Below are 13,646 nucleotides of genomic sequence, written 5' to 3' on the forward strand. Positions count from 1 at the left end.
GAAGGGGTTTAACCCAGAACTCCCGCAGACGTACCTTAAATGCACATGTGATTTTATGGGCTTGATAACATCCAGCAGTTTGCTTCCTACAGCAAGAGGTAAGTGCTTTTAATTTGGTTTAGATGATGTTATTGGCAGGACAGCAATCACCAGTTTCCTACTCTGGTTTCTAATCTATGTAATCCACTAAAGCAACACTGGATGGAAATTGGCTTCCTTCAGTTACTTTCTGCTTCAAAGCAGCTCTACAAATCCAGTTTTTGAATTGTGTCTAACCCAGAACCGCTTATTGCAGTGGGCCCTGGTGCAGAGATTCACTGACCTGGAAGTGAATCACCTTTCTGTACACAGTCCTTCACTGTGTTTTTCTCATCTCAGTATATTCAACTGATAAAAGATAAGTTCTGGAAAAGCTTTACTTTCTTTATACGAAAAGAGGAAAGACTGCCATAAGAGTATCTCAGGTAGAGCAGCAGGTCAGCAGACAAAACTGTAAATTGTATAGATTTAATCTGCAAGTGTTAATTGCAACAAAAGGTCAGTTTTGGCCCAAAGTATCTGCTGCTTTGTGGGATCACCACGTGGCTGGCCAGAATAACATCTCTTCTTCCCAGCACTTCATGATGCAACAGCAGAGGGTGTTGCAGATCAGGTCTAAGGTGCCCAGAGGAGAACAATGTAGCCCTGAGGAGAACGATGTAGGATTTCTTACACAACACTTGGATCTTTTCTTTCTGGCTGATTCTGTTAAGTTTTTTGTAAGCATTAGCACAAACTCAGAAAGAACCTGAAAATAATTATGATTGGAAAAAAAACCCCCAAACATATGCATGTATGAAAAGAGGAGGAGCGAGTTTTCCTTTTTGCACAAGGAAAACTGTTTCCTTTCTATTCTTCCTTGTCAATAAGTGAATGGGAAAAATAAAACAAAAGTTTAATTCGCATGGGGAATACTGAAGGAAAGAGATGAATCTTCAGACATGATACAAGAGTGTCTTACGCATGAAATCCCAGAGGAAATCACTGTCCTGAAACAGGGGATCAAATCTCCCCAAGACACTGGAATATACACAGAGAAGAGAAAGACTATCCAGTACTTAATGATTCTGGGAGATTGCTTATTTCACACCTGACAATTTCTAGGGCACCCTGATGAAAATCGAGACCCTCCATGCTGCTTGTTAGCTTCCCCCATTGTAAGAGAAGTGAAAATCTATGGTGCACAGAACAGCTGAGGAAGCCCTATAGATTCCCAAAGAAAACTCTGCTCATTGCAAAGAGAGCATCCTTCTATTGATCCCCCGCTTCCCTTTCGTCTAACATCCCCATGGGAAAACCTTGGAGACTGAATTGTGCAAACCTTTAGGAAGACTTCCACATACTAGAAATGTAGGTCTTCTTATTTTTTAATTTACAAAGAAAAGAGAAATAACTGATCCAAAACTGGGCATTGCTCTCATGTCAATACTATACCACGCTCTCCTTATGTCTGTTATTGAGCCAAATAGCTCTATGGCTGGATATAGTACCACAACAAAGTAACGCTCACACCTTCTAAATAGCTGCCTTAACTGCCTTATTGCAAGCAGATAATGACCCACTGAAATCATGTTCAGAGGAGGAATGCCACATTTTCCCTGTAATATCTGTATCATTGCTAAATAGAAAACGTTCAAAGATGCATCCTGGAAGCAGGGATTGGTGCACAGTCAGCCATAATTCCTGGTTATGGACAAAACCCCAGAATTTCTCCAAAGTGACTGATTACTGTGATAGCTGCTCTCAGTCAAAAGCCAGCCATCAGCTGCATGCATTACAAACAAAACTCAGTCTTTGATCCATGTGTTTTTAATACACAACTTGGTACAAAACACACATTTCAGTGGCTGTAGGCATTTCACACTGACATGAATACAACCGAGTCACCAAGCAAGAAGGAAGTTTTACCCCTCCCTGGTTCATACGATGTTGATGGCCCAGCCAAATGTAAGCAGGAAATCAGTTCTGCCGGAATGACATGCACAGCCCCACAGAAGTATCGTATTTCTTGGCTCAGGCATAGGACGCAAGACTGTCTTCTACAGAGGTTAGCAATAAATACAGGTTGGGAGGGATGAACTGACACAGAGAAGAGAGAACCCTTTCACATTGACTGTGGGGTGCACATTAAGGGGTAGATTAAGTGCTCTCTGTTTTAATTTCTCTACTCCTTCTCTCCTAAGTCTTTTTCCTCAGCATGCTTTGTACTTAAAGTGCTGTAAATACGTGTTCTTATTTGTACTTTACCTAAACTCAGTTTAACTGGAGGTTCATTTCATTTCAACTCTTAGTCAAGGTTGAGGGAAAATAAATATCCTGGTACTGGAGAATCTCCAAAGCATCCAGCTCCCCAAACCATTTCTTGAAGGTTTACCTAGGTAGATATTGCTGGCACCATTCTGAGAATATTTTGACAGTATTATTTGAGAGCTGAGTATGACAGAATTAAAAGAATAAAAAGCCACTCCAGTGGTGAATGGGAAGCTTTCTGGCATGTGGCAAGATGACTGGAGCACCAAGTACTTGCCCAGGAATGAAAACCACACAGTAACATTAAGAATAAAAGCAGAATATGCACCCTTCCCCATCAATCAAATCTGCTCCCTAAAAGGGAGATAAATCTCTTCATTGACTAAACAAGACATAAACACATACCTTTCAGCAGCCATGCAGATTTTGCCAAAGTTTCTGTAAGAATAGCTTTTTAATGGAAAAAGTTACCTGGGTTTTTGTAGATGCTAAGAACATCCTTGAAATAATGAGGTAAGAATCTTTCTAATAAAAGCAGCACATCCTCCAACTCCTCCAGAATGCCCACAAGCAGAAAATTTTCATTAACGTTCAGCTTTGCTCTTTCAAGGGCCCATTCACCAGGCTCCCTGTATGAAATTAATGGAGAAAGAGAAAGGGAGGAGAGAAAAAAAAAAAGAAGAGTTTAAATATGCATTTACTTCAGAAATTCAAGCCAAGAACACAACTGAATCAAAAAATATTCAGTGCTGTACTTCTAACAGAACATAAAAAAACCCCCACCAAACCTGAGTGGCTTACTGAGCTTTTCTGCACAATATTTAGGATTGGTTTGGCATGTAAAAATACGATCACATTAAAAGGAGGTTAATCACTGCATGGAAGCACTTTGTTCTGAAGACATCTTTCGCCAAGTTGTTTATAAGCTCAAACTTGTGAACCCTGTATTTTGACTCGGAAGCATGACCCATCTCATGGGAGGAATGACCTCCCTGGGTGACGAAGGGTGCTAAGGGGTGGCAGCATCCCTGAACCACATCAGGAGAACTGCTGCAAGCAACCACTGCCTGCTGTTACCCAGTGAATATCACACAGGAGGCTACCAGCCCGTTTCCCACCTTGTCCTTCATTTTAACTTCTGCCAAAGTCTCCATGACCTTCCCTTGCCCTGCCATTACCCCTGCCTGCCCTGGGGCTCTGCTATAGGATTCGCATTTGTTTGCTCTGACGGATACTGGTTTTGAAGATCAGTTTAGGGTTATTCTTTTCCCCCAGTGGGAGAAGCTTGCAGGACACCAGTACATCTTTATGCTTCTCTTGTAGTTTCATGGAAGCACAATTAGGTTTGACAAGCATATGAATCCTAAGTCCCTTAGATGAACTCCTATTAATTTATGTCCTGGGAGCAGCAGTCAGCATTCATATTGATAAGGGATATAATGCCAGTGTCCCAAACCAAAGGAAATTTGCTTTTTCCCAGGGTCCAGCTGGTATAATGAACATCTGAGTCACACAGGCTACCTGAAAGGGGTTGGAGATCACACCTCTTCCCTGACTTCCATTAGGCTATTGCAAATTCTGTGCGATACTGAACTTCCACCATTTCTCAGAAGCTCTTCTGATGACATGCAGAAAAGCTTATGGCTTCACACTCCCACTAGAGCAGACTTGGAGCAGGTTTTTCATTCCCTACCACCTTCTTTTCATTGGTCCATCTTCTGGAAGAGCAGAGTGTCCTAACAAATACTACAAACCTCCTTCTTGCAGCTCCTTGTGAGACTAGGAAGTAGCTGAAGGAAGTGCAATGGCCCAATAGGAGACACATCTATAACTAGCTACAAAACAGTACTGCTCAGAAACCCCCCAGAGATAGGCTGTGAAAGTATTCAGATGTGTCACTGTTGTTAATGGGATTACTCATACATACAAGTTAAGCGTGCAAACTTAAGCATTTGCAAATGAGGCCAAAATACATTAAGAAAAAAGAGTGTAATGAAAATGAAGTAATGAATCTGTTTTGTTTCTTAATTATACCTTCGCTTATGCCAAAAAACTAAAGCAGGATACTACACACAAAGATACTTAGAAACTGAGACATAAGAATGAACACATTTTCACTTGTTATTACTGCTACAAAAAAGTATGGCTTTTGAAAGAAATTTTTGAGAACGTATGCAGTTGTTCTCCTATGGAGAAGTGGTAAAAATAAATAAATAGAGTACCGTGAAGTTGAACAAACCTAATAAAGAACATGCTGTGACCAACAATACAAAAGTATTTGAAAACAAGAAGGTATTTAAAATTATTCACATATTATTGCATAAAAGTTTACGATGTAGTATCAATAATACAGCAATATGAGAATGGCATAAATAGACACATTAAAAATGAACTAGCTCAATTACAGCAGTAGGAGGCTGTACTTTACATAGTTTTAAGCATGGTTACTATTTCTTACACATAGAAACCTGGAATTCCTCAGATACAGACCTGATATGAGCATCTGAGCAGAGCTAAAACATGTATTACAAAATTACAGTGCAGGTAAAATGAGTAACAGGCACATACGGTCACTGCCATTCTCACCTTGCCAACCCAGAAAAGAAAAATCCACATAAATACATCCAGATTTGATGAATTATTCAAGTGTTAAATCAAGAAAAAAGAATAGTACTACATTTGCATTACCCTCCTTACTCCAAAATATATGCATGCAGTTACCACATACAGTGCTACATTGTACTTACATTTTTCTCTTCTATTTCAAGTAACTGTTGTCTCTTTATTACCAGTTTCTGACAAAATGTTGGCAATAGCTATTGCTGAACAAATTGGGATACCTTGTATATATTTACCTGCATCTTGGATGCTGTCCACAGAAATATGGTATGATGTAAAATAACCTGGGATTGGAACATTCAGGGTAGTTTTCAAGGATACATACATTAATGTCCTGTGGGACAGGAAAGAAAAAAAAAAAAAAAAAGAAAGAGGTTGAATACTGCATTTTCCTTTCTCTATTAACAAGTGTTTTCTTTATCTCATACTTTACACAGCCATCTCAAAGAATCGTGCTGAGACTATACCAAATACTTTAAAAGTCATCTATTGGTCAATTTATCTACTTCTAAATATCATTAAAAAGTTTCAGGAGGGGGGAAAAAATGTGATTTTGTCCTAGAATGCAAAAAACACCTTTTTTTTTCTTGCTGCAAAGAACACATTATTATATTGAGATTACTGCATGGTTCAAAGTGGGACACATGGTTCAACTTTCATATTGAGTTATATTTAAAATATTCAGGAGATTATTTTCAGACTCTTCTTTCTTCTAAATACACCCTGGGGGAAACCTGAAGTAGCCAGAATAAATCAAATTGAGACAACAATTATTTTCTTTACTTTTTTTTAATTCTGCTTCATTCAATGACTGAAATGAACAAACATAAGCTGTAATTTGCACAGTTTACTCTTGATATACAAACATACATCACTTTTGATTACAATTCTGTACATTCCTCAGATGTTCAGAATTGAGCCTATTGTGTAAACCCTCACTGAGAAAAGGGCTTATTAGAAAGTATTTATCATTTTCCTGATTTATCGTTCATCTAATTAGGAGCTATTTATCATTTTTCAAAGACTAGGCATAGCTACTGAACCCTGAGGAACTGTATTTCATTTCTAGCTTTACTCTAGTCCAATAATAAATGTACCTGCAAGTGGGATTGAATTCCACTATCCTTATCTAGCCTAATAGACCCTTACTCTGCAAGCAGACCCACTGACTCCGAAGAGACATACAGGGCAAAAAAGAAAGTGCAAGACAACATAAGCAAAGATGAAAGGATGTCATCTTTGCAAAAACAATCTTCATTCTTATTTAAAGACAAGTGCTTTTATAATGCAATAGGCTTGATACACATCAATATCAAACCAATGACTAATCAAATCCATACTTCATCAAGTAAATAAAATGTGATAGAGAACACTTCAGTGGGCAACACGTCCTCCACAAGACAGAAGTTCTCGGCAGCGTGGGAGACATGGAGAGCATCCCCTGCTCTCCTGGGGCAGCGTGGGGTACAGGCCTCCAGCCACGGCATCTGCTTCTGAGACCTGTGGGCAGAAAAGCTCTTCCCCGAACTTCAGCCCTCATGCCTGACTTCATTAGTGTCACATTTGGGTCCATAAGCCTTTTTAAGCACATTCCTGTTTCCTCCTCTGTCTTACACTTATGTAAATCAGATTTTATAAGCACATCAGAAGATCCTGGGCTGGGAAGTAAATCACATGGTGAGGAACCATCAAAGAAAATAACATAAAAATTGCCAATTGGGATACAAACAACCCATCTCCCTTGCTCCCCCCAGTGTATTCAAGCATACTGAGAAAGGTTGGCCTTAAATATGTACCAGAAGATTTATGGTCAAGCCCTGAATTCAAGGCTCTGAGCTGAAGCCAACCAGCCCCCCATTCTCAATGCTATGAATACTGCTAAGAAATCTACTGATGGCACAGTAAGGTGGGACAGGCAATGTGTCCCTCCTATCATCCCAATAGTTGTTTTTTTAACATGAATTAAAAATTGCAGTTCTTAAAAGGTTTATTGTGCTCTTACTATAGACACCACCAGAGATGTTTTCAGGGATATGTATTTTCAGCTTTCGTAAGAACCTGCAGAGACCTGCAATGAATTCATGCATTGCTTGGATTTAAAAAACTTGGAAATACTGTCCTGACAATACTTTAAATTATGTCCAAGCCAGCTTCCACTTGATTAATGGATTAATTAGAAGGCAGAAAAACTTATGTAAGGTTTACAAATCATTAGTATCACCCAACCAAGAGCTGTTCCTCCTTTCTTGCTCCTATACAAAGGTGAAGGGACATTAACTCACAACAAAGAAACTTATTCTTTCTTTGCAAGAATAATGAATACAGTGAGTCAGAAAATATTCTCTGAGATAAATAAGTATCAATACCCAATCCAGAAGTGTAACAGGGACCTTCTCGTCCTTCTGAAAGCAATATTTGATTAATATGGCCAGAGAAAAATCCATACAATAAAAGCAATGTAAATTCACGTGGAAAATCCTGCAGCTTTAACAAGTGAACAGCTTATATTTAGTCAAAAAGAGATTTTTAGTATTCCTTTTTAGGGTAAACTGCTGTAGGATCACTGAAACAACCGGGATAGCACTAATCTAAACTATTGAGTGGCAATTCCCTTCGAGTTCGATTTGTGGAAGGAATGCAGAAGGATGAGAGAGAAAAATCTTCCCCCCTCCTCTTGATGCACTCAAGGTTTAAGATAAAGGCCAGGTATGCTTTCATAGGAACCTACAATTTTTCACCACACAATGGCACACATTTCACGTTCCTGACATCAGAAGCACCAGTTTTACTCTGCGGTAAAAGCACTGCCCCTTTCCAGTCTCCGTTTACCACCACCACCATGATTCGCATTACAGCTGGAGGGTCCTGATGCATTTGCAGCACCTGCTCGCCTTTCCTATTTTAATGTATTCATAAGTTGTGAAATAAATCACCAGCCACCATACATCCCCTCAAAGAAGATTTTACTTCACGATAATTACGCAGCTCCATGAGATATGAAATCACGGTTTTTAACCAAGAGGTGGGGCAAAAGAAAGGCCTGAGGTGGGCTAGTCATTACAAAACTTAAACACAGCTGAAGGAAGCTGCTCTTCGGTTGCTAGCAGGATTTACCCGAATTTCTGGTTTTTTCTGAGCATGAAAAGCTAAGGTGAAATTTCATTATTCTAGGCAGTGTTATTCTGTTAGCCCAAGCAACATTAATGCTATATTTCCCAGTAAGAACATGTTTTCCCAGCAGGACACAGATCTTTCAGGGCAGAAAGGTTTTTATGTGAGACAAAAAATTGCAAGGCAACAGATGACAGCCTTGCTCATTTATATCACTGGAGGAGCCTTGTAAAAAAAATCATTCAAACACAGCTGAGAAAGATACAGAAAGAAAGAAACAGAGCTACTTTGATCATAACCCCTCCGCAATAAAGAAAGAGGAATTTTATTTTATTCCGCAGCTCCTGGCTACAATCCACACTGCTCACGCCCCGCTGGGCTTCTGTCTCCAGCAGAGCAGAGGGATGCCCGGGAACCAGCCCTGGGGCTGCAAGTAACAACAGAAACGATCTTTCTTTTTAATAGCACTATATTTTTCTATTGTTACAATTTTGGCTGAAATTGTAAATTGGTAATGTCTACTTCCTTCTTCTGTAAAGTTGTCTTTCATATAAAAATCACAACGTGCCCTAATCTATTAATCTGTCGACGAGCCAGACTACTGATCTATCAGAAATGTATCAAGGATGTGTTATTAATATATTTTTAAAAAGTTAGTAACAAATGAACTGTTCTATTTGCCATAGCGAGTTCGTACGTGTCATAAGAGGAAGTCGGCACACGATTAAAAATATTTCAAGGATAGAAAATTCCTTCAGGAATTTTAATGCTATCACAAAAAGAGCAAACTTTAAAGTATTTTTTATAGAACAATAAACAATTTACTTAAGTTAATGTCATTAACTCATGGCAAATATTGTACCATATGCAAAAAGATGTGACCTTAGATTTAAGAGTTTGATTTTTTTTTTTCCTCCCAATATAAAATCCTCAAAGTACTGGGGGAAAGACTAACTTTTTTTGTCCAGTAGAAGGAACACCTAATAAAGAAATAATTCTTGGCCTTCAAAGCATTCCCTATTTCTTGATCCTCAGTGTCTCAACCAAAAATTACAGAAACACCAGATTCTGCCGTGGATGTACAGCAATTCTTAGTATCCCTAACAATTTAAAATGAGGAATCATAACTCAAATACATACATGCCTTGCAAATATTTTTCCATTAATCATCCATTAATCTATGGGAAGCCATAAAACCGGCCTTTCTCTCACAATCAAAATGAAAAATAGGACATGTTGTCTTTCCATGCCCTGCCCTCGTGGGATACTGCAACTTCTGTGAAACCAGGAGACCCTGCTTACAGCCCAGCCACGGTGCATGCTCCTTACTTAAGTCTGAAGGTTGCAGATGTGAAGTTGAGGTGTGTCATGAGGCTACAGAGGAAGCAGCGACCTAAATAAATACCTTTCGAGTTTCCATAAAAGGAAATGAAATAAAACGATGTGGAAAACCAGTGAGTGAGCCCAGTCTATGGTGACCTCTCCCGCTTACAATGCTGTTCTTCATACGCCGCCACAGTCAGCAGCGCAGTCTAGTCCTCACCATCGCCGGCCAAGGAAAATTATTCTGCTCTGCTGAGAGCCCCCAAGAATCCTCTTGTGGCTTGTAAAATGTTTTCTCACATACTTGCTCAGTGTTTGTAAAGAGGTCAAACCGACCGTTACATCCTGAGGACAACGTTGCATCATATGAACTAAATACAACCACACTGAAAAAAAAAATCCGCCGCTTTCTCTGACCCCAGCTAGGGAGGTCTGGGTGGCCGTAGAGTGATGGGGAAGAAAATGTAAACATGACAGCTCAGAAAAGGGCTCGCGAGTGTAAATCTGAAATGAGAGACGGAAAAGCACAACTTCCTACTTTGTAAGGCTGCAGAAAGACATTGAAAAGTCAATGTATAGTTGGCATGAAGGTTTTCAAATATAAATATAACATGACTTATTAAATCTTATTTAGGAGCACAAACTGTTTACATATTTTATGGAAAATAAACTATAATGCAACACATTTTTAACCCTAATTGGAGAGGTTTTTACTTCATCAGGTAATATGTAATGTTTCTATTCGATCTCAATCAAGTATTTGGATAACTAGAGCCACACAGCAGCAAGATGACCTGTTTCTTTCAAATTCTGGAGGGATTTGGCACGTGTTCCTGCGTCTATGCTAACGGCACTGGCAGCAGATTGCTGTGGGGTGGGCAGGTGCTGGGCATCACTTCCCAAACCAGCACTGCCAACACAGCCGAAGCCAAGTGTTTCCCAGCCCGTGCTACTGTGGTACGGAGACCCTCCAAGGGGGGCTGCCAGGTGGGGTGGATTGTGCGAAACTAGGTGGGATGATGGTCCTCTGGAGATGACAGCAAGCTGGACAAGTCTACTGGGACAGCAGTGGCAGGCTGCGGAGAGAGCAGTGGGCACTTCGGGGAGAAGCTCCACGAGATGGCAGAGCTGATCTAGCTAACCAAAACGCGGGTTTCTGTCCTCAAACGCCCCCCTACACCAGCTGCGATGGCACCTTCACGCCTGTGCAGGCTCCGCCAGCTCAAAAAGCAACAGAAACCCTTTTCTTTCACTCCATTGCCTGCTGGTCTACCAGAGGAGCGAACAACATGGGGCTTGCTGACGGGAATGCAGCGATGCCACCGCAGCACTGCTGCACTCCAGCTGTGCAGGGCACGTCCCCCTTGGAGGGATGCAGGCCACAGGTAATGACTTCAGTCCCCCTGTTCATTTATTTTAGTCATTTTGCCACCGTGGTCATTGCAATGACTGGGAACCAGTCACCAGAGCGCGCGGCTGTTTCGCGCCGGCACTGCCTGTCCCCTACACCCAAATACTGCCAGTACTGCAAGAGCTCCCAGCACCTTCGTCTGTGGCACTGTGAAATCCACAGATGCCAGGGACTTCTCCTGTCTTTTTAGCTACCTAGCAGATCTCGGGTAGTTACTGACGAGACAGCAGAGGTGGGCCTCACATTTCATCCTGAAGAGGAGCAACAAGGATCTCAGCTGCTGCAAAAGAGAAGACTACATCTACCAGAGACATCCAGTAAGGCCAGTCCTCTGGTGGGTCCATGCAACAGGTTTAGGTCTGCCCTGTGAAGACAGATGCTACAGCAGATAGAGGCCAGTGACAGGATTTTGGGGACTGGAGCACGAAACAGGGAAGTGCCTGGGGCACCTGAACAGCTCAGGCTGCACTCCCCAAAGATGACCTCTTCTAGCTGGCTTTACCATGGCTTTCCTGCTTGAAGGTCAAGAGGTATGCTGCTCTACCTTCAGCGAACACTACATTCAAAAGCGGAGCTGAGGTTTGCATTTTAAAACTAGTTTTCAGTCACAGATAATATTCCTTTCAACTCTTTCTCGCTTGGCATGTCTGTTTTTGAAGAGATACACTTCTGAATGCTTTTGTACAGCTCCTGAAAGGCCACACAGACATTTCACACTTTTGCAGGTATTCAAGTTCCTTCCCTCCACGTATTTGTCAGGAATTGAAATATGCTTTTTTTAAAAAAAATAAATCCTTGATCTCTTAAATTCCCAGAAAATCCTCATTATCATTTCTTCAACAAACTGCTCTTTGCCTTCAGCTAAATCATGTATTTGATAAAAAGCAGCAGCAAAAGCAACTAGAGAATGAAGAGAAGAAAAGATCCTTCTCATCACCCATACTTCTGTAAGGCCCAGTGCTCCACCAGAGAAGGAGACAGCGTAACAGCCTATGCAGGAGATCAGAAGAATATCCTTTAGAAAGCCTCAAGGACTCCTAGCAGCAGCGTGTTGGACGAGCAAAAGCACCCCGTAGAGCCAGCTCATTTGATTCAAGCTGCTGTCCTCCAGCCATCTTATTTAAAGGTTAGCTCAAAACAGAAGCTGTCTTGTAAAACAAAGCAATGTGCTCTTATAAATGTGTTGATTCTCCCACCCCCCCCCCAATAATTTTTCACTTCTCATTATCTGGAAACAGACTCTTTTCCCTTCCCCTCTTTTCCAGTTCTTCAGATGCTTCCTACAACCAACACCTCTGTCAGCAAATCATCAGTCAACCACTTGCTTTGAGACATGGGGGTATTTACCTACAAGCTACAACATCTCTCTCTTGCGGATGACTGGCTTTCACGCAGGCGAACCGAAGTCCCAGGGACCGAGAAGCGGTGGCAGCACGCTGTCAGTAGCCAGGGACTACCAAGGCCAACTCGGCGTCTTGCAGAAAGCGCCTGGGGAGTCCCTGGGAAACAATGAGGACAACTGGGAGGACTGGACCCTGCTATGTTTTCCTGATTATTCACTGGGCTACTTTTGAAAGGACTCTTACAAACAGTTACCACATACACAGTTGTTCTGGGGAAACAAGAGGCAGCTACAGAGAGGGGCAGTGTTCAAGGGCCCACACTTCAGCTCTTCTCCGTATCAGCCTTTCTGTCTACCTAGGCTACGACAAGCCAAAAGGCTCCAAAGATATTTTGTTCCCTCTCTGAGAGTGAGCTCCCTCTCTGGCATTACTGGTCTGGGCAGCAAGTCACACCAATATGTTGGCTTGAAGCCAACCAACCATGTATACAAGAAAAAAATATATTAAAAAAAGTGAGGAACATAAAAAGTCTCTGCTTTGAAAAATCTTTCTTTAAGAAAAATGCACTTTAGAAACTTGAAAAAATCCCTAGTTCTCCAATGTTTAATCTAAATAAAATTAAAGGAAAAGAAGCATTTTTGTTCATTCTGTAGCATGTCACACTCTCTCATGAGCAGGACTGCTACGATTTCCTCTTCTGAATCTCCAGGTCAGAGACCCGATGGATGGAGAAGACAGGCCAGACAGCTCTCCTTCCCTCGAGGCAGGGGGAAGTCCACCAGCCATCTTGAGAAAGGGTGGAGGGAGCTGCCTGCAAGTGCTCTTAGTTGACTTGAGAAAATAAAATTTAAAAGTATTTCTGGTACTTGAGATAAAACCTTGGAAAGCCTGGAAATAGGTTTGGTTTTTTTTCAGTTTCATCTCCAGGGAATGTGTTTTCACCAATTAACATGTTTAGATCAAAACTGTACTTACTTCTGTACCCAAAAACAGCATCCAAACTTAATTTGGATATGTCTGCTGGTATCTGTGTGTAGTATGACTGCTGTTCTCACAGACAAAAATGGCTTTAATCTAGACAACACGTACGGTCACCTCCTCGCTGCCCCATTTCTTTGGGGTGTGCAAAGCATACCACCACACTGCACCACTGAGCAGCAGCAATGCCGTAACTCCCCACAGCTTTCTGCTAAGCCTTCTTCACCTATGGTTACAAGGACAGCTTACAGACTTATACTAAATATTTCTATTTCGCACACTCCAGAGTAGCACATCAATGCTGCATTTGAGAGAGGGGATGGGAAGCTTGCAGAATCCTTGGCAACTCTTGATGACTTGAGATCAAACTTAAATACGAGCAGAGATAGTATAATAAGGAATATATATACATCTTCTATTCTTCTCCTCAAAGCTTGATACTTTTCCTGAGTAACTGCATCGGTAGGCTAGACATTTATATTTGCAAGTTAATGAAACTTAATTCTGTTTCATAGTATGAGATATTTTTCTTTAATTAAAAAAGCCTGTAGTGTAAGAGTACAATTATTCAA

General features: G+C 41.1%; 1 protein-coding gene across 10 annotated transcripts in view; it reads right to left on the reverse strand.

Annotated features, from left to right (window-relative positions):
- The window catches only part of UST (uronyl 2-sulfotransferase), a 172,857-nt gene that overhangs the window by 35,284 nt on the left and 123,927 nt on the right, over window positions 1-13,646 (reverse strand). For all 10 annotated transcript variants that reach the window (XR_012775298.1, XR_012775299.1, XM_075499028.1 and 7 more), the window contains exons 6-7: window positions 5,145-5,242; window positions 2,761-2,918 (exon numbers count right to left, since the gene is read on the reverse strand). Coding sequence is in view for 8 of the 10 variants with exons in the window: in XM_075499028.1 (XP_075355143.1) it covers window positions 2,761-2,918; window positions 5,145-5,242 (256 nt within the window). In the remaining 2 variants the exon portion in view is untranslated. The remainder of the gene's footprint in view (window positions 1-2,760; window positions 2,919-5,144; window positions 5,243-13,646) is intronic.

Source organism: Mycteria americana, chromosome 3 (assembly GCF_035582795.1).
Source record: "Mycteria americana isolate JAX WOST 10 ecotype Jacksonville Zoo and Gardens chromosome 3, USCA_MyAme_1.0, whole genome shotgun sequence".
In the NCBI taxonomy this organism is placed as follows: Eukaryota; Metazoa; Chordata; class Aves; order Ciconiiformes; family Ciconiidae; genus Mycteria; species Mycteria americana.